General features: G+C 42.1%; 1 protein-coding gene across 1 annotated transcript in view; it reads left to right on the forward strand.

Annotated features, from left to right (window-relative positions):
* TICRR (TOPBP1 interacting checkpoint and replication regulator) overlaps window positions 1-23,640 on the forward strand; it is a 79,633-nt gene extending 55,993 nt beyond the window's left edge. Inside the window, exons 16-22 of the mRNA XM_029574783.1 lie at window positions 447-543; window positions 4,056-4,117; window positions 4,953-5,102; window positions 6,167-6,309; window positions 8,013-10,422; window positions 18,753-18,869; window positions 20,370-23,640. Of these exons, the coding sequence (XP_029430643.1) occupies window positions 447-543; window positions 4,056-4,117; window positions 4,953-5,102; window positions 6,167-6,309; window positions 8,013-10,422; window positions 18,753-18,869; window positions 20,370-20,512 (3,122 nt within the window). The 3' untranslated portion in view covers window positions 20,513-23,640. The remainder of the gene's footprint in view (window positions 1-446; window positions 544-4,055; window positions 4,118-4,952; window positions 5,103-6,166; window positions 6,310-8,012; window positions 10,423-18,752; window positions 18,870-20,369) is intronic.
* Window positions 23,641-24,077: the final 437 nt, after the last annotated feature.

Below are 24,077 nucleotides of genomic sequence, written 5' to 3' on the forward strand. Positions count from 1 at the left end.
GTTTAATAATGGCCTGAAGTAATACTGTTTTGAATGTTAACTTTTCTGTGCGTTTTGAATCTCATTACCTTAAAATCTGTCTCTGAAGACCCTACTTAATTTTTATGTGGCACGAGGCCATAAAGGACCATTTGTTAATCCCCTGTGTTTACCAGCTATTTGCTTCAAGAAATACCTAATTTTGTCTTGAAATCCCTCATGCATTCTGTATAGTTGGCAGTGCAGGTGGCTGATTTATTGCCTAACCGCACCCACCTTTTGTTAAACAGTAACGTGATACAGTAGCTGCTTAGTAATGTAGATTGCTCTTTGCAGACCTGTAGAGTTGTGGATGTTTAACTGCTCCAGCAATCTGAACATTACAGTTTGCAACAAGAGCTCTTTTATTTACTCATATTTTAATAGCCTTAATGTATTATTTTAAATGTGTTTGTATAATTATTCAGCTTTAAATCATCATAAATTGCTAACCAAGAAGGTCACTGAGACACCACTCCACAAGCAAGTCTCTAAAAGACTGCTTCAGAAACAGATTAAGGGCCGGTAAGTATCTCCTTTTTATTTTGTCTAATACTTTAGATTAAAAATTTATTTTAATGGAAGCTTAATTTAAGCAAGTGATGAGATTTTGCACATGTAAGACAGTTATCTTTCAATACCTGATTTTCCAGAGGCAATATCCTGTTCCTCTGCACTCAGGCAGGCCAGTCCACACCGGTGGGTAATGCATGCCTATCAGCAGATGGAGACAGAGTAAAGCTGACTTAATGTCACTGTCATATAGCCCGTCCCTGACATCAGCCTGCCTGCCAGGATTCTCCAGCAGATGGTGGACGAGCATTTCCCTTGTGGGGATTCTTGTGGTAAAAAAAAAAAAAAAATGTATAGATAATAGACTAGGAGAAGATTCAAATGCACCACTTGAGCTTCTGAGGTGACACCTGTTTGGTCACTCCCTCAAGTTGAGTGCTTTTAGTCTGGAAGTCTGACCAGGCATAGACAAAAAAAGCGGAAAAGAGGACGAGGGAGTGCTCGGTGGTGAAGGCTTTTGTGCCCTCTCTCCTCCTCATTAGCCAGTGACCCAATCATGCTCTCAGCCAGGGAGGGCTGAGCTCAGGTAAAAAAAAAAAAAAAAAGTAGAGAGATTTTGGGCCCCCTCTTTTTTTTTTTTTTTTTCTTCCCCCTTTACAGAGTCCTCCTTCCCTTGGTGTTTTTCCTCTGCATCTCTTACCCCCTTTTCCTTCTCGCCTCTCTGGGGAAATTAGTGGAGTGGAGGCTGCATGGGCTTGGCGGGTTGAGCAGCTTTTGGCTAGGCCCTGCTTCCGTGTACGTACCCGGATTAGTCCAGACTCCTGGGTTTTGCCCCCCCTCTAGCAGATGGAGACAAGAAGTTTACCAACAAACTCCGCCTTATCTAGGAGGGTGCCACCTACAGTCTGGCAGTCTTCTTCTGTCTCCAGCAGGTGGAGAAGGTGCAAACTTACAGTCTGTGTTAGGACCTATTAGGAATTTTTAGGTCAGACGTGATTGTCTTGGGAAACTTTGTGTTACTCTTGTGTTTCTGGGGGAGAGGGAGCCTCTGTGACCCCGAGCAGGGTTGTCCTCCGGGTCCAAACTGTCACTAGTGCTTTTGGGGATCTGTCTCCAGTGCTTACTGAACCGTTCCCAGGAAACACGGGAACGGGTGCCATTTTAGCTCCCCTGGGACCTGGGACCTGCGGCCTCGGCTGCAGGCACCATTTTGTCCCCGGTCAGAGCCATGGCAGCGCAGGCTGTGAGCAGAGAGGAGGTTCTCCCGCCAAGTTTGTCACCACAGCGGACGGTCCCTGAGGGGGAGAATCCCGCGGGTGTTGGAAGACAGGGCACGGGGGATAATGACTGAAAGAGACAATAACTTAGGCTTACTTCTGTAAGGGCCAGTCGGTGCCGGAGGGGTTGAGAGCACATTCCACTAGGTTGCAGGCAACCTCGTGGGCACAGTGTGAACTGCTTTCTCCACAGGAGATTTGTCATGTGGTGATGTGGTCTTCGTTTCACACTTTTACTAAACATTACTGCTTGGATTGCGGGCACCGGAGGAAGCATCTTTTGGGGAAAGTGTGTTGCGTGCGGGTCTTCTGAGTTCCCTTCCAGAATAGAGGGGCTTGTGTACATCCCACGTGTCTGGATTGATCCAGGGTATGAACAGGAAAAGAAAATTGGTTCTCGCTGCTAATTTTCGTTCCTGAAGTACCATAGATCAGTCCAGAGACCTGTCCCCATTTTTCGGAAGACTTCTTTGCTTCTGGATGTTGTTAAGCTGATATGGGATATATTCAGAATAATGAGAAGTGTACATAGTTTCAGATGTGCTTTCTGTCATGTTAAGAGGGGCCTAGTTTTTCCAGGGGGCTTCAACCTTTTAAGTATCTGTTTGCCCCTGGTTTATTGAGGTTTGTTAAGGTAGATATCTTGGCTTGGGTACAGGTTAATACTGAGGGGGTACAGGTGACACTCCGTTATAAAGCAGTGCCTCAAAGGTTTTGTTGTCTGCCTCCATCTGCTGTTAGGGATGCATAAACCCATTTGTCTAGATTGATCCGTGGTACTTCAGGAACGAAAATTAGCAGGTAAGAACTAATTTTCCTTTCCTTGAAGGAAACAGTAGACAGCTGATCCGTGGTGGAGTCATGCCGCCATCTTGCCCTGGAATATCTTCATTGCATTCTTTTTGAAGCATTATTATTGTCTTGATGTCCAAGCCAGGGAAGAGCCTGCTTTTGGCTTGGGAGTCTTGAAAGCAGGGTTGGCAGTCTTCCACCCAGTTGAGGAATAGCTTGGGTACATCCCATGCATCTGGATTGGTCTGGCTGGATGAAGAAGAAGGAGAAATTCATTCTTACCTGATAATTTCCTTGCCTTGAGTCCAGCCAGACCTGTCCAAGGCTGTCCATATCTGCCAAGGATTTTCTCTTCTTTCAGTATTTGTGGCTTTTGATAAAATAAGCAGGGCATTCTCAACAAAATTAGCTGGGCGCACAGTTTGGGTCCTCTCAGGTAAGAAACTTGATTTTTCTTTTGAATTTTCTGAAGGTTCTGATCTTGTCTGTTACTTATGTAAAATTGTTGTTCCCTGGAAGCCCTTTGATTCAAAGGCTGGGGAGGCTGTCACGTAGAATACTGGCAGGCTGAGTGCAGCACAGTACCCTATAAGGGTGACATCATACCTGTTCTGACTCCATATGCTGGCTAGGGAGCAAAACTCATGCATCTGGACTGGTCTGGCTGGACTCAAGGAAAGGAAATTATCAGGTAAGAATTAATTTTTCCATTTTCAAAATAGAGGTGTGACCTTAACTATATCTTTTTATTTCAGTAAAGTGAGTATGTAGGAAAAGGAGACCAAGGAAAAAGATCCATAAACCCAGTGAATGGGCAAACTGATATTTTGAACAATCTAGCTCAGGGTTCCCAAACTTTTACCCAGTGGGATCCCATTTAGCATTTAAAAATTCACATGACCCCTAGAGGATGACCAGAAAAATTTAGCTGGAGGTGTGGTCTGCCTCCAATAATCACTCCTCCTTACCCTTCCCACATGCCAGCTGAAGCCCTCTTTTAACCTTCAATTCTTTCAGAGGACCTCCTCTCCTAACTCCTTCCACTAAGTTAGACCCCTCTCTCAACCTCCACGCCTCTCATCTCCTCAGCCCATCCAGCACTTTTCACATCTGCCCAGCTGATTCAATCTCTCCCCCAAGACCTCTGTCCTTTCCCATTCATTCCACCCACCATTCTCATTTCCATCCCCTCTCTCACCTCTCAGCATTATCTCCTCCCTTCCAGTCCTTCTCTCACATTTCTCCCCTGCTGATCCCTTCACACCCCTCACCTCTTCCAATGCTACTGGCACCAGAAAAGTGCTGCCATTTGAGGCACTTGTGACCCCAGCTGAAAGGTTTGTGATCCCAGCTGAAGGTTTTGTGATCCTGACCCACAGTTTGGGAAGCCATGATCTAGCTTGTACTACTCATAATGGAGCTTCTTCAAATAACTGTGTGCACTGTTTTCTTTAGATGCTTAGATTCTGCATCAGACTTCGGCTTTGTAGAAGAATCTCCAGAGAAAATAGCAGGAGGTGAGTATAAAATGCAATGGCTTACAAACAGTTGAAAAGTGGTGGTTGCCAATTTGACATCGTAGTTGGAACACTGGAGGAACAGGACCAAGCCAGTTTCAGTAAAAATGTAGCATTATTTGTTCCTGCCCTTTATTCAGGCTTTATTGTTCATCACAAATAATTCCATAAAGCTGCAGTACAATTTGATGTGACTGGCTGCTGTGCTTGGGGTATATCCAGCAATAGGAATAACTTTAGAGTAAACACTTAGCATAAAAATATCAGTTCAATCCAGAGTACAGAATAAGGATGGTTTTTGGGTTTATATCTTAAAATACTGGCAGAAATTCAAATTCCTCTTTATCCAGTCAGACCAGCCCAGACAAGTGGGTTATGCACACCAACCAACAGATGGAGACTGAGATCAATAGGTTCATTGATGTCACTATATGCATCCGTGCTGACACCAGCCTGCCAATATTCTTTGTTTTTTGAGAGCCATTCTGCTTTGACATTGAGTAATACTGCCGGACTGTAGGTGGCACCATCCTATATAAGGCGGAGTTTTGTTTTGAAAACTTCTCTGTCTCCATCTGCTAGAGGGGGGCAAAACCCAGGAGTCTGGACTGATCCGTGGTACTACAGGTAAGAAACTAATTTTCTTTTGTCTAAAATTTCACATGAATGCCCAGCACTGTGTACGTTGGTAATATTTAAATAGTACTGCACTCCCTATAATAATTTACAGAAACAAAGGAGCTTTAAAAAAAAGACTGATTTTCAGGCCACCAAGACTAAAATGAAAGATGCCTTTAAAACCTGCAGTGAGCTGAGGTCCGAATTTGCTTTTCAGACATGGAATTAAGAAGAAGCCCTCGAATCAAACAGCAGTCTCTTAGCAGAAGGCATTCAAGTTCCTTCTATTCCTGCTCTCAGCCAAAGTCCCAAAATCTGGGAAGAGTACATTCGGCATCGCTGCAACAGAAGAGCTCTGAGCAAAAAGGTAGGCACAGCTTTTAGGTCATATAATAGGTTTCTCTTTGGCCTATTATAAAGAAATATTTTATTGTTTGTAAACTGAGAACTAACACTCACTAGCTATTACCTCCATAATCCAAGACTTTCAACAGTTTGACTCTGGATCTTGAAAGTAAATTTTCTGATTGCTAGTACGTGCAGTCATATCAGAATGAATTGACTAGTGGAAATATCAGTTGTCGTACATGTCTGTAGCCTTATCTATCCTCAAACCCTGCTAATTATTATTTATGATTGGGGAAGGGACTAGTGGCAGATTCAAAAGCTGAGATGCCATGGATCTTCATTTGAGATTGCTAAGGTCTAATTAAATTATACCTCCTTCTCTGCATCACCAATTATCAGAGGGCAAAATGGCTAAAAATGTTGTTCTGCAATGGCTGGGTACAATAAACAGAAGAATGGTCCAGGAAACAAACCAAGATCTCCCATGTGGCAGTGCAGTTATGTCACTGCCCCATTGGGCTGGCCCTCAGATGTCCAAATAACATTATATGTAAAACCAGCCTCTGAAACACCTCTATGAAACTAAGGGTGTTTGTTGTTTGTTACGCTATATTGTGTGTGTTTTTTTATTGTAAATCGCCTAGACCTGTATGTGATAAGTGATTAATACATTTTAATAAAATGAAAAAAAAAAAAAAGAAATGAAATGAACATAAGGTTAGTAGGGTTTGAGGATAGATTCTGACTGGGCTGGAAACCCAGGTATGCAGGTCAGGTCACCAGTAAAATAAAAATTGGGCATCTGGCTAAACCAGAGGACCCCCAAACTCTATCCTTGCAGGCAGCAACTCTTGTTAGCTTTTTGGGATTTTACCAGTGAATATGCCTGAGATCTATTTGCACATAGTGGAGGCAATGCATGCAAATAGATCTCATGTATATTCATTGTGAGAATCCTGAAATCTCAACTTGGGTAGCAGCCCTCAAGGACCATGTTTGGGGTCCCTTGATCTAAATATCTCTCCATACCCAATTACTGTCTGCTGTTGAATTGGCATCATGTTTTTATTTTATTTTTTATAGATAATACGTTTCCTGCTGACGTCCAAGCTATCAAGTCCCCCAAAAGCCTTCTGTTTGGAGCAGTCCTTGGAATGAGCAGTTCACCTAGCATAAAACAATTAAGAAAAAATCCTTTAGTTTGCCTGAAGCCTATTGTTTATCAGGTCAGTGTGAGGAAGGGTATATTGTTTTTATTGTAAGGGTGAGTCTCTGGCTTTCTGAGCTCTGTGTATGACAGTGTCTTAGTCTTGCAACAATTATGTTATTTTAACTGCGCAGTTCCACAGCTTAAATTGTTTTGATCTTTGAAAATACTAAGATTGCATTATTAACCTCTGGGGATAGGGAAATACCTACAGTACCTGAATGTAATCCACTTTGAAGTGCTGAAAAAAGTGCGAAAAGCAGAATATAAAAATGTAAATAAATAACCTGTACGCCTGACAAATTGTTTGAGGCAGTACCACTTTTTTCCCCAAAAACTTGCCACCCAAGACAATAACAGGATGAGTGGACTGGAAGATACTAATAAAAGGATAATAGATACATGTAATGCATTCTCTGTTCAGTATTGTGGCATATATAAAGTAACTTTCTGTAGCCTTGGAGGGGGAAAAGTGGTATTGCCTCTTAAACAGTTTGTTAGGTGTACGTATCTATTATCCCTTTTGTTAGTATCTTCCAGTCCTCTCATCTTGTTATTGAGGTGAGTGGCAAGTTTTTCTTTTCTTCCCAGAGAAGGCCTGATCTTCAGGTCAAGAATTATAAACCATTTGTTTTTTGGGTTGTTTTTTTTAACAAATATATTTTTAAACTCTGAATGTTACTTGAAGGATATGATAAAAGCCTAATTATCTTAGTTAGAAGTGAACAGCGAAGATCACTTTTTCTGATGGTTGAAAAATTGACACCTGTAGTCACGCACATCTTACAAATCTAATGGCACAAGAAATTTTTTAGCTGAACTAACTCCTGGGAAGGACACATTTTCAAAGGAAAGTATTTCCTTGCTTTTAAATTGAGCTGCTGATACTGAAGAAGTGAGAACAATATATGACTATAAGGGTTGCTATCCGTGAACCATCAGCTCTAAACACACACGTACCATCAGAAGGCTGATAATCTTTCAAGGAAGCCATTCATGTGGGTATTAAAACCTTTGCTTTTATATTGTAAAGGTAACTGAAATTGGGTTCTGATTACACTAATATACTATAAATGAAGAAAATTCTTCCTTCTGGCTACCCAGTAATTACTGGCAAAAAACTGCATTAATATTTAGAAAATAGCAGTAGCCTTTTGTAGTAAATGGTAACAAATCAAAGAACTAATGTGAAAAGAACCTGATACAAAAGAAATATAGGGCCCTGTGCACAAAGCTGCATTAAAATCAGAATGTTAGCCCTGCTAATTTGCCAACTTTAACACACACAGTAAACAGCTTTTGTGACATGTCCCAAGATAATTAGATGCACACTGTGGTTGCACTGATATTCCTGCAGTAACCCAGTGACCATAGAAAATTGATAACATCCAGCAATAATCAGCAGGAGTTGAAAATGCTGGTAAGTACAAGGGAATGTGAAATATGAAAATCTTTAAGAAAATAAAAATTGGTCTTGCCATTGCAGGCCTCTTCCTCCATATAGTGGGCCACTAGGAGGAGAACAACTTGACCCCCTCCTGCTAACGCATCCTTATCCAAAATGGTGCTTCTCTGTGCCTCACCCTTTGAATTGCACATGCAATGTTTAACACTTGCCAAAAGTAGTACAACCTAGTAGTTAGGCCTTACAGAGATTGAATTTAAAATGTTTGTAGCTTTACAGAACATTTTCACCCTGACATTTTGTAATCATCTTTACAGAGTCCTGGAAAATCTCCTAGTAGAGCTACCCGGAAACTTCAGAGTCCCAAAGAAAACAGAATGTTACGGAAATCCTCTCGGTTAGCACGCATTCCTCAAAGCACTCAAAACACTTTTGAAAAAACTCCTTTAAGTCCACCCGTCAGAAAGACAGCAGCCAAGAGTTTGGGAAAATATTTCTCTGCTTCTAAAGCTATGGATCAGTCATTCAAATTTAGTGGAACAAGAAATGAATGTTTAGCTCAACGAACTCCTGGGAAGGACACATTTTCAAAGGAACGTATTTCCTTGCTTTTAAATCGAGCTTCTGAACTACAATCTCCAGAAAAGCGAGAAGGAGCTGAAACATTTCATGTTCTCAGTTCTTCTGGAACACCTCAAAGAGTGCTCAATGCAGTAGCTATTCCTGTCAGATCAAGACCTAGTACTCCATGTACACCATCTAAAATACAAGAACTTCAAACTGAAAGTAGTCATTCTGTAAGGACCCCTCAGAAACATCCACTCTCTTCAACCTTGGTTACCCAAGACAAGTGTTTACAAGCAGAAAAACTAATCTTGAAGATTCAAAGAACCCCAGATAAAAGTTGTATGGTGGCTTCTCATGTGCCAGGAGTGATACCCAATGTAAATTTCCCTAGCACACCTAGAAGTCCAAAGGATGCTTCTGATTGTTTGACACCTTCAAAGATTAATAACATTCTTCCCCTTGAAAATTCCAACACTTTAAAATCTCCATCCAGAAAAGTACTTATAGATTCTCTTTCCAGAGTTCAAAGCAGAGAGCCAATTTATGCATTCTGTGGGACTCCCAAAAAATCATCAAAAACTGAAAATATTGTCACTGTTTCATCTCAAAAATCCTTAAAAATTCTCCTCTCTCCAAGAAAAATACTGGAAAATTCAACAAGTCAAACAAAAATTGAAGAAAACGTAATTTCTTTTCAACAATTGCAAGCTTTCAAGGATAGAAAGCAACATGATCTTAATAAAAACATTAGCCTTTCTGATAACTTCATTTTTCATACATCAAAATTGTCTGACGATTTATCATTTGTAGCGGAGGGCTTATCACCTAGAAAAAACGTAGCAGATTTGGAAGAAACTTTATCTTTTCAACCTACAACTAAACATTCTCAAGCATCCTCTGATGTTATCCTTGTACATGAAAGGTTGGATTCATCATCCTTAACTAACTCAGGCACTTCAGAATCTCAGACAGAAGAAGAAAGCATTGATATTTCAGAAGCCAGAGTTCTATCAGCAGAAGAATCTGGGTTGAAAATGAAACTCCTCATTACTCGGAAACCCTCTATCACAAAAACTGTCAACTCTTTGTCTGTAACACCACGGTCTGTAGAGGTGCCAAAAGATCTGTGTTCTCCCACTTATGAACTTCGGTGTACCCCGGATAGGAGGCAAAGACAGGCTGCAGCACGTCTAGGGACTACCAATTTTACCACAAAGTTTTCTACCCCTAAAAGTCAACGTAAATTAGTCCCTGCTGTTACACCAACCTATGAAGTTGAACTAGAAATGCAAGCTTCAGGCCTGCCCAAACTTCGCATTAAGAGAACAGACTCTAACACAGCATTGGATGTAGTGTCAAAAAAGAAAAGCCCAACTCCAAAAGTGCTTCATAAACATAAGGGTGATGAAAGTCCCTTTAGTGATCCTAATGGAATGTGGTGTAGTAGACATGCAGGCAAAGTAGAATCAACTTGTGTTTCTCCATCCTGTTTTCGGTCTTCTCATAGTACTCCAGGAAAAAGTGGATTGCAGACTTACATCTGTCAGTCTTATACACCGACCAGGTGTGTCTCAACTACCAATTCCCCATCTCATCCAGATGTTGGTATTCCCTGGACACCATCACCAAAACCCAAAGAAAAGGTAACTGCAGACGCCATTAAAAACTGGCCAAGGAGAAAAAGAGCTGCAGCTGCCATCCCTAGCCATTCTGTTGGGAAAAGTGAAAAGAACGATGAGTTCAGGGATAATGTGCCTATAGTTGAAGAGGGGGAATCAGTTTCAGAACACCATAGCAACAAAAACATGGTATTTGGGGAATTTGAGCTAGAAGGTGTTTGCAGGCTTCAGGATCAGTCCCCCAACACTGAGTGGGAAGTAAGAGCTGAAGAGAGCACTTCTCATGGGATATTTGGCCTGAAATCAAGGAAACGAAGATACAATTACAGCTCCCCTGAAAAAATAATGCACCCGGAGTATAAAAAAGTCTGCACAAGGAAAAATGAAGACCTGAACCTTGCCAAAAGATCTTGTATAGAGCAAAGTACAGCAGGAGAGAAGAAACCTGAATCTTTTTCCATCAGCAAGAGCATGTCATCTTCAAACAAAAGTTCCACACAGCATATTTCTCTGGGTGATGATGATGTTTTCATTAATGAAGGTATGTAGTAGCTCTATTATATTTCTTACATAACAGAGAGAGTCTATAAGAAGGCTATCAAATTAATGCAGTGGCTACACTGTAAGCCTTTTGAGATAAAACTTAAGAATGTGTACCTTGGGGGGGAGGTAGATTTTGGTATGATAGTCAAATATCACAAAGGTTTTAATAAGGGAAAATTGGTTCTTCCATGTACGTACCCGGATCAGTATAGACACCTGGGTTTTGCCTCCCCACCAGCAGATGGAGACAGAGAAGTTTTTTTCAAAACAACCCTGCCATATATACCAAGGTGCCAGCCTCAGTCTTTCTCTGTCTCCAGCAGATGGCGGAGGTGCAAAACCCACAGTCTCTTCTGATTGCCTGATTACAAGCAGTTGGTAATGTCAGGATTGTAGTCAGGATTCAAGTTATATGTTTAGGGGATTCTGTTCCTTTAATTCTTTTCTTAATCACTTAAAAAAAAAAAAAAAAAGAATAGACAGGAAACTCTAGTCCCTTACCGTCAGAGGTTCTGTGTGTCTCCCGGGGGGTTACTAGGTCCTGAAGGGACCATCCCTCCTGGTCGAGACTGCTCTATTAAGGGTTGAGGACCCTGCATTAGTTGGTCAGCAACATCGGAGTGATACCAGGGAGCCCGGCTCACTCACCCCCACAGGAGCAGGACCTGTTGCAGAACCAGGGACAGCGATCGGCTCAATCTCGGTTTTGAGGTAATAGGCGGACTCCGCGAGAGTCAGTCTAGCCTGGTGGCTTGTCTCGGCACATCTGGAGTGTGGAATTTCCCTGATAATTCCCGATTGGACAGTAGTCACCACGGATGCCAGTCTCTCCGGTTGGGGAGCAGTTTGTCCGGAAAAGTCGGTGCAGGGGCAGTGGTCCAGGGAGGAAGCCTAGTGGTCAATCAACCGATTGGAGACCAGAGCAGTGGCCCTAGTCTTGCGAGCCTTCCTCCCACTCAGTCAGGGAAAGTCTGTACGAATCTTGTCAGACAATGCGACCATGGTAGCCTATATCATATGTTACCGTAATATGTTGGCACATGAATAATTCGTAATCTATACCAATTATAGTTTGGGTTTTTTTCTTATTGTACCTTTCTGTAAACCGTTGTGATGGTGAATTAACTTAACGACGGTATAGAAGAGTTTTAAAATAAATAAATAAATATCAATCGCCAAGGGGGAACCAAGAGCCGTCCAGTGGCACTGGAGGCGCAGCAGTTAATGAATTGGGTGGAACGACATTAGGTAAACATAGTGGCATCTCACGTTGCTGGCGTGGATAATGTGCAGGCCGACTTCCTCAGTCGTCGTCATCTCGATCCAGGGGAATGGGAGTTGTCCGAGGAGGCGTTTCAGCTCATCTGCGACCAGTGGGGGGCACGCCTTGTATGGATCTGATGGCCACGTTCAAGAATGCCAAGGCCTCGCGATTCTACAGTCGTCGCAGGGAGATGGGCGCCGAGGGTGGCGACACCCTGGTTCTTCCCTGGCCAATGCACATTTTGCTGTACTGTTTCCTCCCTGGCCTCTGATAGGCAAGGTGTTCCGGCGCATAGAGCTCCATCTGGCGGAAGTAATTCTAGTGGCTCCAGAGTGGCCGAGGCGCCCGTGGTTTACGGATCTAATCAATCTCTCCGTTATGGAGCCTCTGTGTTTTCGGGAGTTCACAGCCCTTCTCCATCAAGGTCCTGACTGGAAGAGGCAGATCACTTCTGTCTAGCGGCATGACTTTTGAGAGGCAGCGGTTAAAGGATAAAGGTTATTCTGATGCTGTGATGACTACTTTGTTGCAGTCTCGAAAACAGTCTACTTCTCTAGCTTATGTCAAGAGTCTGGAAAGTTTTTGAGACTTGGTGTAGGGATCGTGCGAGGGACACTATGTGTGCATCGATATCTGACATTTTAGGTTTCCTTCAAGATGGGCTTTCTAAGGGTCTCTCCTGTAGTTCCCTCCGGGTACAGGTTGAGGTGCTCGGTTGTCTTAGCGGGAAGATCCAGGGAGTAGCTTTGGCGTTGCATCCGGATGTGGCTCATTTCCTTTGCGGGGCAAAGCACTTATGTTCTCCACTTCACCACCCATGTCCTTCCTGGAACCTCAATTTGGTTCTCTCATCTGTGTGCTCCACCTTTTGAACCTATAAAGCCTGAAGGATCTAACACTGAAAGTGGTGTTCTTGGTAGCTATTTCTTCGGCTCGTCGAGTGTCGGAATTACAGGCATCGTACAGGGAACCTTTCTTTATTTATTTATTTATTTATTTAGAGTTTTTCTATACCGGCATTCGTGATTAAAAATCACATCATGCCGGTTTACATGTAACAGGGGGTGTGGAAACAGAAATGGAACATTAACAAGTGCAAAGAGTTTGTAAAATTACATTACAACAAGGTTCATATAACTGGGTAGAGAATTAGAGTAAGATAACCGAGCAGTTAGGATTAACTATTTACATTATCTTGTGAAGTCTCTTATAAGATGTTGCTGTCATTCAATTGGGATCAGGGATTAAGGGGTGTCCTTGCAGACGGTTCCCTCTTTTCTCCTGAAGGTGGTGTCGTCGTTTCATTTGAATCAGTCGATCGAGCTCACGTCTTTCTCAGTGGTGGATCAAACGGATCCACCACTGAGAAAGACGCAAAGGATTTGAGAAAACTAGATGTACGCAGGGCTCTGCTACGGTATCTAGAGGTTACAAATCCTTTCTGTATGTCAGATCATCTTTGTGTTGTGGAGTGGTCCAAAAAGAGGTAGTATGGCCTCAAAAACTACGATAGCTCATTGGCTGAAGGACGCTATCGGTTCCGTGAACTTACTGCATGGTAAGAAGGTACTGGTGGGACTTCGTGCCCATTCTACATGGTCCCAGGCAGCGTCATGGGCGGAACGTTATCAAGTTTCGCCTCAGGAAATTTGCAGGACAGCTACTTGGAAATCTTTGCATACTTTTGCAAGACATTACAGATTGGACGTTCAGGCTTTGGATTCCGGGGGATTTGGGGAAGGAGTGCTCCGAGCGGGCCTCTCCAGGTCCCACCCTAGGTAAGTTAGCTCTGGTACATCCCAGGTGTCTGGGATGTACAGGGAAAGGAAAATTAGTTCTTACCTGATAATGTTCGTTCCTGTAGTACCACGGATCAGTCCAGAGCCCCGCCCACTACTGTGTACGCTAAAGTAACGGAGAGTCTGCTCGTGTATCGCTTCTGGATATTTGTACTACATTATCGTTTTGTTCTATTGGTTCAGCGGGTTCTGTTCCCAGTTGAGGGTTTGACTGAACCTTATGATAGATGGAAGAATAGTTAGTTGTGTAGTTTGATTTTGTTCCATTCTGCTTTGACATTAGAACGTAAGAAATTGCCATGCTGGGTCAGACCAAGGGTCCATCAAGCCCAGCATCCTGTTTCCAACAGAGGCCAAACCAGGCCACAAGAACCTGGCAATTATCCAAACACTAAGAAGATCCCATGCTACTGATGCAATTAATAGCAGTGGCTATTCCCTAAGTCAACTTGATTAATAGCCGTTAGTGGACTTCTCCTCCAAGAACTTATCCAAACCTTTTTTGAACCCAGCTACACTAACTGCACTAACCACATCCTCTGGCAACAAATTCCAGAGCTTTATTGTACGTTGAGTGAAAAATAATTTTCTCCGATTAGTCTTAAATGTGCTACTTGTTAACTTCATGGAATGCCCCCTAGTCCTTCTATTATTCGAAAATGTAAATAACCGAGTCACATCTACTCGTTCAAGACATCTCATGATCTTAAAGACCTCTATCATATCCCCCCCTCAGCCGTCTCTTCTCCAAGCTGAACAGCCCTAACCTCTGCAGCCTTTCCTCATAGGGGAGCTGTTCCATCCCCTTTATCATTTTGGTTGCCCTTCTCAGTACCTTCTCCATCGCAACCATATCTTTTTTGAGATGCGGCGACCAGAATTGTACATAGTATTCAAGGTGTGGTCTCACCATGGAGCGATATAGAGGCATTATGACATTTTCCGTTTTAACCATTCCCGTCCTAATAATTTCTAACATTCTGTTTGCTTTTTTGACTGCTGCAGCAGATTGAGCCGACAATTTTAAAGTATTATCCACTATGATGCCTAGATCTTCTTCCTGGGTGGTAGCTTCTAATATGGAGCCTAACATCGTGTAACTACAGCAAGGCTTATTTTTCCCTATATGCAACACCTTGCACTTGTCCACATTAAATTTCATCTGCCATTTGGATGCCCAATCTTCCAGTCTTGCAAGGTCCTCCTGTAATGTATCACAGTCTGCTTGTGATTTAACTACTCTGAATAATTTTGTATCATCCGCAAATTTGATAACCTCACTCGTCGTATTCCTTTCCAGATCACTTATATATATATTGAAAAGCACCGGTCCAAGTACAGATCCCTGAGGCACTCCACTGTTTACCCTTTTCCACTGAGAAAACTGACCATTTAATCCTACTCTGTTTCCTGTCTTTTAACCAGTTTGTAATCCACGAAATGACATCGCCTCCTATCCCATGACTTTTTAGTTTTCGTAGAAGTCTCTCATGAGGGACTTTGTCAAACGCCTTCTGAAAATTCAAATACACAACATCTACCGGTTCACCTTTAACCACATGTTTATTAACCCCTTCAAAAAAATGAAGCAAATTTGTTAGGCAAGACTTCCCTTGGGTAAATCCATGTTGACTGTGTTCCATTAAATCATGTCTTTCTATATGCTCTAAGATTTTGATCTTGAGAATAGTTTCCACTATTTTTCCCGGCACTGAATTCAGGCTCACTGGTCTATAGTTACCCGGATCGCCCCTGGAGCCTTTTTTAAATATTGGGGTTACATTGGCCACCCTCCAGTCTTCAGGTACAATGGATGATTTTAATGATAGGTTACAAATTTTAACTAATAGATCAGAAATTTCATTTTTTTAGTTCCTTCAGTACCCTGGGATGCATACCATCCGGTCCAGGTGATTTTCTACTCTTTAGTTTGTCAATCTGGCCTATTACATCTTCCAGGTTCACAGTGATTTCGTTCAGTTCGTCTGACTCATCACCCCTGAAAACCATCTCCGGAACTGGTATCTCCCAAACATCCTCATTAGTAAACACGGAAGCAAAGAATTCATTTAGTCTTTCTTCCCTAAGAGCCCCTTTAACTCCTCGGTCATCTAATGGTCCAACTGATTCCCTCACAGGTTTCTTGCTTTGGATATATTTAAAAAAGATGTGAAACGGGTTTTGCTGCATTACCTTCAGGTTACAAATGAGTTCCGGGTCTCTGATCACTTGTTTGTTCTATGGAGTGGTCCAAATAAAGGTAATAAAGCTTCCAAGGCCACTATCGCGCGTTGGCTAAAGGAGGCCATTGCGTCGGTTTACATCTGTAAGGGTCGACCAGTACTGGAAGGTGTTACAGTTTTGGCTGCAGTGCAACCGCCTCACCACCAGGGGTCCCTCTAGTGCTGGCTCTCCTGACAGGCCATCTCCCCTGTCCACTCTATGTTCTGGGTTGGCCCTTATAACCCTGCCTGACAGTTCCCTCGGTGCTTCGGCATCGAGCTCACCTGGGCTCCCTGCTCTAGCCTTGCGCAGCCTTCGGGCCTTTCCTTGCCTTGCCTTGCGCGGCCTTCGGGCCTTCTTCCTCGCTTTTCTTACCTGGCCTACGGGCCTTCTGACCTGCCTGCTCTGCTTACGGTGTGTGGCCTATGGGCCTTCTGTGTATGTGTGGCCTACGGGCCTTCTGACCTGCCTGCTCTGCTTACGGTGTGTGGCCTACGGGCCTTCTGTGTGTGTGTGTGTGGCCTACGGGCCTTCTGACCTGCCTTGCGCTGACTACGGTGTGTGGCCTACGGGCCTTCCGTGTGTATGTGTGGCCTACGGGCCTTCTGACCTGCCTGCTCTGCTTTCGGTGTGTGGCCTATGGGCCTTCTGTGTGTGTGTGTGTGTGTGTGGCCAACGGGCCTTCTGTGTGTGTGTGTGTGGCCAACGGGCCTTCTGACCTGCCTTGCCCTGCTTACGGTGTGTGGCCTACGGGCCTTCTGTGTGTGTGTGGCCTACGGGCCTTCTCTGCCTTGCCTTGCTTACTGTGTGTGGCCTACGGGCCTTCTGTGTGTGTGTGGCCTACGGGCCTTCTGACCTGCCTTGCCCTGACCCAGCCTGAACCCAGACACTGCTACTTGCCGCCTGCCCTGACCCAGCCTGAACCCAGACACTGCTACTTGCCGCCTGCCCTGACCCAGCCTGAACCGAGACACTGCTACTTGCTGCCTACCCTGACCCAGCCTGGACCCAGACACTGCTACTTGCTGCCTGCCCTGACCCAGCCTGGAACCAGACACTGTTTCTAGCCATTCCTGTCTCTCTCCACCTGGAGCCACCCTGCTGGGTGGTGTTCTCGACTCCTGACCGGAGCCCAAGCGTAACAGAAGGCTTAAAAGCTCATTCCTTACAGTCTCAGGTCCTTCTTGGGCGGAGAGTCAATCGGTCTCTCCGCAGGAAATATGTAGGGCAGCTACTTGGAAGTCCCTGCATACTTTTGCTCGTCATTACCGCCTTGATGTGCAGGCTCCAGTTCTTGGCTCCTTCGGGCAGCAGGGTCTTCAAGCGGGACTATCTCTATCCCCCCCCCCCCCCCCCCCCTGTTTAGGGAAGCTTTGGTACATCCCATGGTCTGGACTGATCCGGGTACGTACAAGGAAAGGAAAATTGGTTCTTACCTGCTAATTTTCGTTCCTGAAGTACCACGGATCAGTCCAGACACCCTCCCGTACTAGATCTGTTACGTCCATTAGAAGGTTCTTTTTCTCTACAGGTTTTTCAATTATCTGACTTTTTTCTATTACTCAAGGCACCGGAAGCATCTTACAGATGAAAATACAATATTTTAAGTAAGAGCGTTTGTTCATTCAGAATTCTTTCAATTGTTAGATTTCCCAGTTTTTTTCCTTGTTGCTTGCTTGATCCTTGGGAAGTCATATCTGCTTTGAAAGTACTTTATACTGAAGGGGTGTAGGGTAGGCTTTGTCCTGATATAGGATACCCTTGCAGTTTTGGTCTGTCTCCATCTGCTGGACAGGAGGCTCAACCCACAGTCTGGACTGATCCGTGGTACTACAGGAATGAAAATTAGCAGGTAAGAACCATTTTTCCTATGTTCTCTCCTTTTTACAAGGTGGACAAAGGTTTATCATTATCTTCTTTGAAGGTTCAAATAGCTGCCATTTCATGTTTTTGGGGGAAAATTAACGGTAGCTTAATTTTTCCCATAGGGATATGTCATTTTTTAAGTGGAATGAAGCATTTACATGCACCTGTAAGACCTGTTTTTTCCACAGTGGGTTTAGTTAAGCATTAACTAAATCACCCTTTGAGCCTTTGGGAGAATCTTCAATCAAGGACTTAACTCTTAACAGTCTTTTTAGTTGCTATTACTTCTGCAAGGTGAATTTCGGAATTATAGTCCTTGTCTGTTCAAGCTCCATTTTTGTGCTTTACAAATAATTTGGTTATTCTGAGACCTGTCCCTTTTTTTTTTTTTTTTTTAACCTAAGGTATCTTCCTTTCATTTAAATCAGCATATTGTTTTACCTTCTTTTAATAAGATGGAATGTAAGGAAGGTCTAGATTCTTTAAAATATTTGGATGTTAGAAGATGTTTAAAACTTTATCTTGAGAAGACAAAGGTTTTTCGGAAGTCTCGAGAGGTGGTTCTTTTTTGTGGTCCACGTAGGGGAGAGGCAGCTTCAAAGACTTCGGTTGTTAGATGGTTAAATAATGTTATTTCTTCAGCTTACTTGCTGAAGGATAAAATGATACCTAATATGATTAAGGCTCATTCAGTATGAGCACAAGCTTCATTGTGGGCTGAAAGATGTTTAGTAAGTCCATTGGAGATACGTAAAGCAGCAACATGGAGTACTTTGGGGATGTTTGCTAAACATTATAGGTTGGATCATCTCGCTAAACAAGATGCCATTTTTGGCTCTTCTGTTTTGAAAGTAGGATTGTCATCCACCCACCCTTAGATGGGCTTTGGTATTTCCCATAGGTTTGGGACTGGTGAAGCAGAAGTAAAGGAAAGGAAATTAACAGGTAAGACAATTTCTCTGTTCATTGTGCAAGAGTACTGAGACCTCCCAACATGCTATTGCTTAGCAGATTTTTTTTTTCACATTTGCTGTAGGAGGGAAGGAGCCAAAATTAAAATCTTCTGTAGAAGAGGCCAGAACTCGCTTGCTTTTTGTTTTGTAAAATGAATGTAAGGCATTTAGTTTTCAATGGAAATGCCATTTGAATGTTATATCCTATTTTTAATATTTCTAGGTTTAACTCCAAACAAGACCATGAGAGGTTCTTTATCAGCTAGTGGTCTGTTGGCACTTACCCAGTCTCCTCTACTCTACCAGGGGAAAACACCTACTTCCAGAAAGGGAGTGACAGGTATTACCTTTTATCTAAAACCTTGTGTCGTCTTGGTTAAGAAAATGATAATGCTCTTACGTCAAGAAGCAAATTTGCTGTCCTAACCTTAGAATTTAATATAAATGGCATACTGGCTCAAACTAGTGGTCCATCGAACCCAGTATCCTCTGAGTCACTTGGAAGTATCCAGCAGCCTGCCTGTTTAACTTTTGCTTAAATCCACAGCAAAATCGATTGTTAAACTTTAATTTTGTGGCAGAGCAGGAGTTTTAACTGTTAATCTTATTTGTCATTACAACTCCTTTTATTTTGAGAACATTTTCATTTCTGACTATTTTGAACCGAATAGCAGGTAGCTGCATCATCAGTGTTCCATAGTTATCAACAACTGGAACTGATGGGCATAAGCCTCTGCGGAGGGTCCCTTAGAGAGAGAGAGTTAAAACCAGCTGAGAGAGCCATTTCAGCTGGGATATACCGTTGAGTGATGACAGCAAAACATTACTCGGGACCCTCAGATCTGACTGAGAAAAATACAGTATTTAAGTCTTTATACAAGCTGATTTAAGTATAGCAGTTGGTATTACTGTGAAAATGCCTCATTGTCAGGCTTTGCAGCTATTCGTCTCTTACAATCCTAATAGACTGGGCATAGCAGTAGTCAAATGTACACTGTCTAACTGGCTAGTGGACTGCATCATTCACTGCCCTAGGCTAACAAGCCTTCAAATTACAGATAATATTAAGGCTCATCAAGTTAGAACCATGACTGCATCAGTGATTCATCTACAAGCCATTCCACTTGAAGCTGCAACATGGTTGTCTGTAAAGACCTTTGCATCCCATTACTGTCGGGACAATCTCTCGAAGCATGATAATAAATTCAGACAAGCAGTTTATATAGCTTGTTCACCCATTAGTCAACTCTCCATGGTGGGGTCTGGGTTGTTTATTCAGTAAACACTCTGCTGTGGGACTCTCCATATGCAATGGCTAATTCAGCCCTGCTTATTGATGGAAAAAAGCAAGTTTGCTTAACATAAAATGTGTTTTCCATAAATAGCAAGATGAATTAGCCATACTAAATATCAGCCGACGTCCCTGGAGAGTCGACTACCTAACTAAATTAGCTCTTAAATCAACTGAGGGGGCTTATGAGGCAATGCCCGAGTGGGAATTTCCACACATGCTCAGTAGAAAAGCTCTACAAGTTGAGAGAGCTCCGTTTAGTGCTGCTGGATGACGTGACCCATTTATAATGGCTAATTCATCTTGAGGTTTATGGAAAACACCATGCATGTTAAGCAAACTTGCTTTAACTAATCTTCAGGGAAATTAGCTCTTTTTTTTTTCCATAAACCCATTAAATGTTTATTTTTATTGACAAAACATTAAGAAAATTAAGTTGCAGTTATCCTGTGCCAAGTTGACATGTCCGTGTATCATTATTATGTTTCACAGTCTGTTTTCAAAGATCTTTCCAAATATTCATTAATTAGCATTTCAAAATTCTTGCAGATAACGAGTTAGACTTTGGTACTCCAACAGAGAAGACGTTCAACATTCCCAACACTGCAGGCCAAGGAGAGTCTCCATTTAGCAGCGACCTTCCCCGGCGGTCCATCATTAGAACATACTCCAGGAAAAAACTGCTCAGCTGATCTTGGAGTTCAGAGGCTATGCCACTTCATGCTCTAAACTCAGGCAAAAATGTGGTTCTTTGCTTCTACCCAGAATTTCCATGTAGTTCTACTAATGCCACAAAGGCCCAGTTCAGTAGTAGTTGGGTTGGAAGCTGAGCTACATAACCTGATATTCCATGGTTTGATTTACTTCCACAGATTATAATGAAAGAAAATACTGATGTATTGAACAATTTTCACAACATCTGAATATGTTAGAATGAGAAAAAGAAAAGGAAACAAATCTGAAGAATAAATCAGATACCATGATATAACAACCAAGCCTACAAAAGGAGGGAGGGGGAATCCAATAGAGAAAAACCAGGAAATAAATAATGCACAATTAGATATCCACAGAATACAAAGAGAAGCATCAGAACACAAAACCGTATACAGGATCACTGTATAATAGAAGTAGGGTCAAGAGTACTCTCTGTGCTAGGAGCCGTAGAAGGGTTGCTAGATTTATCCTTAGTTCTGGATCGAAAAAGATAAACTTACTCCCTTGATATTTAACTATATGTTTAAAGGGATATGTAAGGAAATATTTATTCAGGCCCTGCTAAAATAACCTGTGACTCTAACTCAAAATCTCCTTTCAGCATGAGTAGGCTTAGAAATGTATGGGAAAGCATTCATTTTTTGGCCAAAGAAAGTATTAAAAAGATGCAGAATAAGAACCCTGTACAAAACTAAAGGTGCCAAAAGGGCTGTACTGATTTGTCTCTTCATGAGAATTCTCCCATAATGCAGAAATGTCCAAATTATCTGAAGAAATTAACAAGTCTATATTCCCTTCTTTTGGATTAATTATACTTTTAGACAATGTAGTAAACTCTAGATATTGGAGATACTTCAGGAGAAATTTTTAATAATATCCAAAAAATGTCTGATTTCTATCGGAAGGGATCATTTTGAGATGAGGAAAAATAAGAAATTAGTTTTTTATGTCTGGATCCATTCTCCAAAATCTCAAGTTTGCCATGCAAAACTAAGTTATCATTAAGACATAATTGGACAACTGCACTCTGGAATTCTGTTCTTGACAGTTAAATTAGATGAAACACCTTGTCTCACACACATCTTATGCCTGGAACCTTGTTTTTGCATCTATTGTAAATTGGCACAACTGAGAGAGACAGCCAGCCAGCCAGCCAGGACCCCCTCCCTTCTAATCATCATACACCAAAGTTCCTCCAAGCAGACAGGCCCAGGGACTAGCAAATTTACCTGGCCAGGACCTTCGCTGCTTTTGGGTCTACAACCTGCGAAACGTTCAAAGCTGACTCGTCAGCAATCGCTGCAGCTCCTGGGGAAGTTGCAGAAGCCAACTGTGCCCCATATTTCATCTGTGTGGGAGGATCCTGCTTCAGCACTCACACCGTCAAGCCGCCTGCTCCGTGATTCACCTTCCCTTGCTGTCTGTTCCTCTAACCACGCCAGGCAAAGGCAGAGCACAAGGTTCAAGGAAGCCATCCAAGAGAGGTGGTGGCATTCTCAAATTTGGGCTCAGTAAGGTGTCCAGGTATAGGAGGAGTGCCTTCACACTGGGTCCAGGCAACTCTCCAGTGGTAATGCTTCTGTAGTGGTGGTGAAGGGCCACAAACTGGCATCGAAGTCTCAGTGGGGTAAGTCTTAAGCAAACCCTTCCTTTTAACAGTTTTAAAAGAAAAGAAAAAATAGTCGGGTGTTGATGAAAGCTCTCTTCTGAGCTACTGCTGGACAGATGCCATCTGAGTTTCTCTCTACGACTGGTTACTTTTTTAATTACTGTATGTTTGGATAAAAAGTATATGCTGCCATTTAAGACAACATTGCCTCATTTTTAGACCTTTTGGTACTGTTCAGGCTGGAGTTAGTGAGATAAACTTATTTATTGTTGCTGTACAGTAGCAAGAAATTCAAAGGCTGTATCATTGGCATACAGGAAATCCTTTTATGTAAAAAAAAAAATAAATAAAAAAAAAGGTTGAGCTAAACCTTTATGAAAAGTTTGAGAAAAGGTGCACTTTATGTGTGTGTCTCATCTCTTGATTTTATTGGTGCTCTTCAGCTTGGGAACTCCTATGGAGAGACTATATTGTGTTGGCATGCCACTAGGATAACAGCAGTTAGCTTGATAACACTAGTATGTTTGTCGTGAGCCTTATTGGCTAATATAATTAGATATGCTGTCAGTGCTTGTAAAATGGGGGCTTTGAACATCAGTAATAGCAAACCATTGATTTTAGCCTTGTGCCTTTGTAAGTCTTTTTAGGGAAATGAAATAGCTTTAGAGTTCTGTGTACTACACTACAATGACTGAGAATTGTTTGGACTAGTAACAGAATGCTAGCCTTAGCTCAGTTGTATGGATCAATCTTCTTGTTCTAGTTTGCTTGCCTTTCAGATAACCACATGGCTGTAAACACAATTCAGTAGTTTTCAAATTCTAAATTTGGCAATCCTGGGAAGAGGGGCATATGCTAGTTATGTTTTCAGGCTATCTGAAATTTCAGCTTGAGAGAGTGCAGCATTTAGTGGTTCTAAGTTACATTATTTTGCCTGTAAACAAGTAATTTTCATATGCATAGGTGGTTCTAAAATCCTCATATCAGCAACCTATGAGAACTGAGAGTAAGTCGTCCTTACCAATGGTAGACATCATCATTGACTGCCTTTGTGTTAGGCCCTTAAGTCACACATCCAGCATCGGTAAGACAATAGCTAACACCAGATGGGGCAGATTTCACAGTCTGAAGTATCACCACTGCAGCCACACTCTGAAGTCAAAGGTTTTACCTAACTAGACTCAGCCTATCATTTCTTTATGATACTTGTGATTGATTCTTGCCATTCCAAAACATTTCATTTTGTTAAAGCATACAAATTGAAAGATGCATAGCAGAGGTGTCTGCATTTCAGTGAAATTTTTAAATGTCAAATTGTATGTCCTGTTTTTGTGTGTACTTATTTCCCTTCAATGATTGTGTAAATTGTTTGTTGGATCGTAATGCAAGGAGGAGGAGAAAGGGGCCTGTATATATCATGAAGCTAATGTCTAAACTGCTAAAGAAATTTAATTTTTCTATGGTTCTTTTGTAAAACAATAAACTAATTTAAACATTGCCAAATTTTTTAGTTTGCTTATAAAATAATAGAATAGTAACTTCAATAATATATTAATATTGCAAAAAAATTTGAAATTAGCTCTGTATAAATTCAAATTGTGAGGCACAAGATGAAGTTTAGTGCTAGAGTGGCTGTTTGACCTCTTATGTCTTACCCTCTAGCCTCTGTAGGGAACTCTATAACAATTTTTCACTGTATTCATTAGGGTAGAAATTTTCCCCGTTTCTAAGTTGTCATCAAAGAACAGATGTGAAATGTATTGATGCTTTCCATTTAGCTAAAGCAGCACTAACAGCTTGATAACATTTTTTTATTTATTTGATTTATATTCTGCCTTTCAGACACTTCAAAGTGGATTACAGTCAGGTACTGTGTAGGCACATGAAGGTGATCTAGGTTAACATGTCCTCTTATGCCTATGGTACTACATATC

The sequence above is a fragment of the Rhinatrema bivittatum genome, chromosome 13, assembly GCF_901001135.1.
Source record: "Rhinatrema bivittatum chromosome 13, aRhiBiv1.1, whole genome shotgun sequence".
NCBI lineage: Eukaryota > Metazoa > Chordata > Amphibia > Gymnophiona > Rhinatrematidae > Rhinatrema > Rhinatrema bivittatum.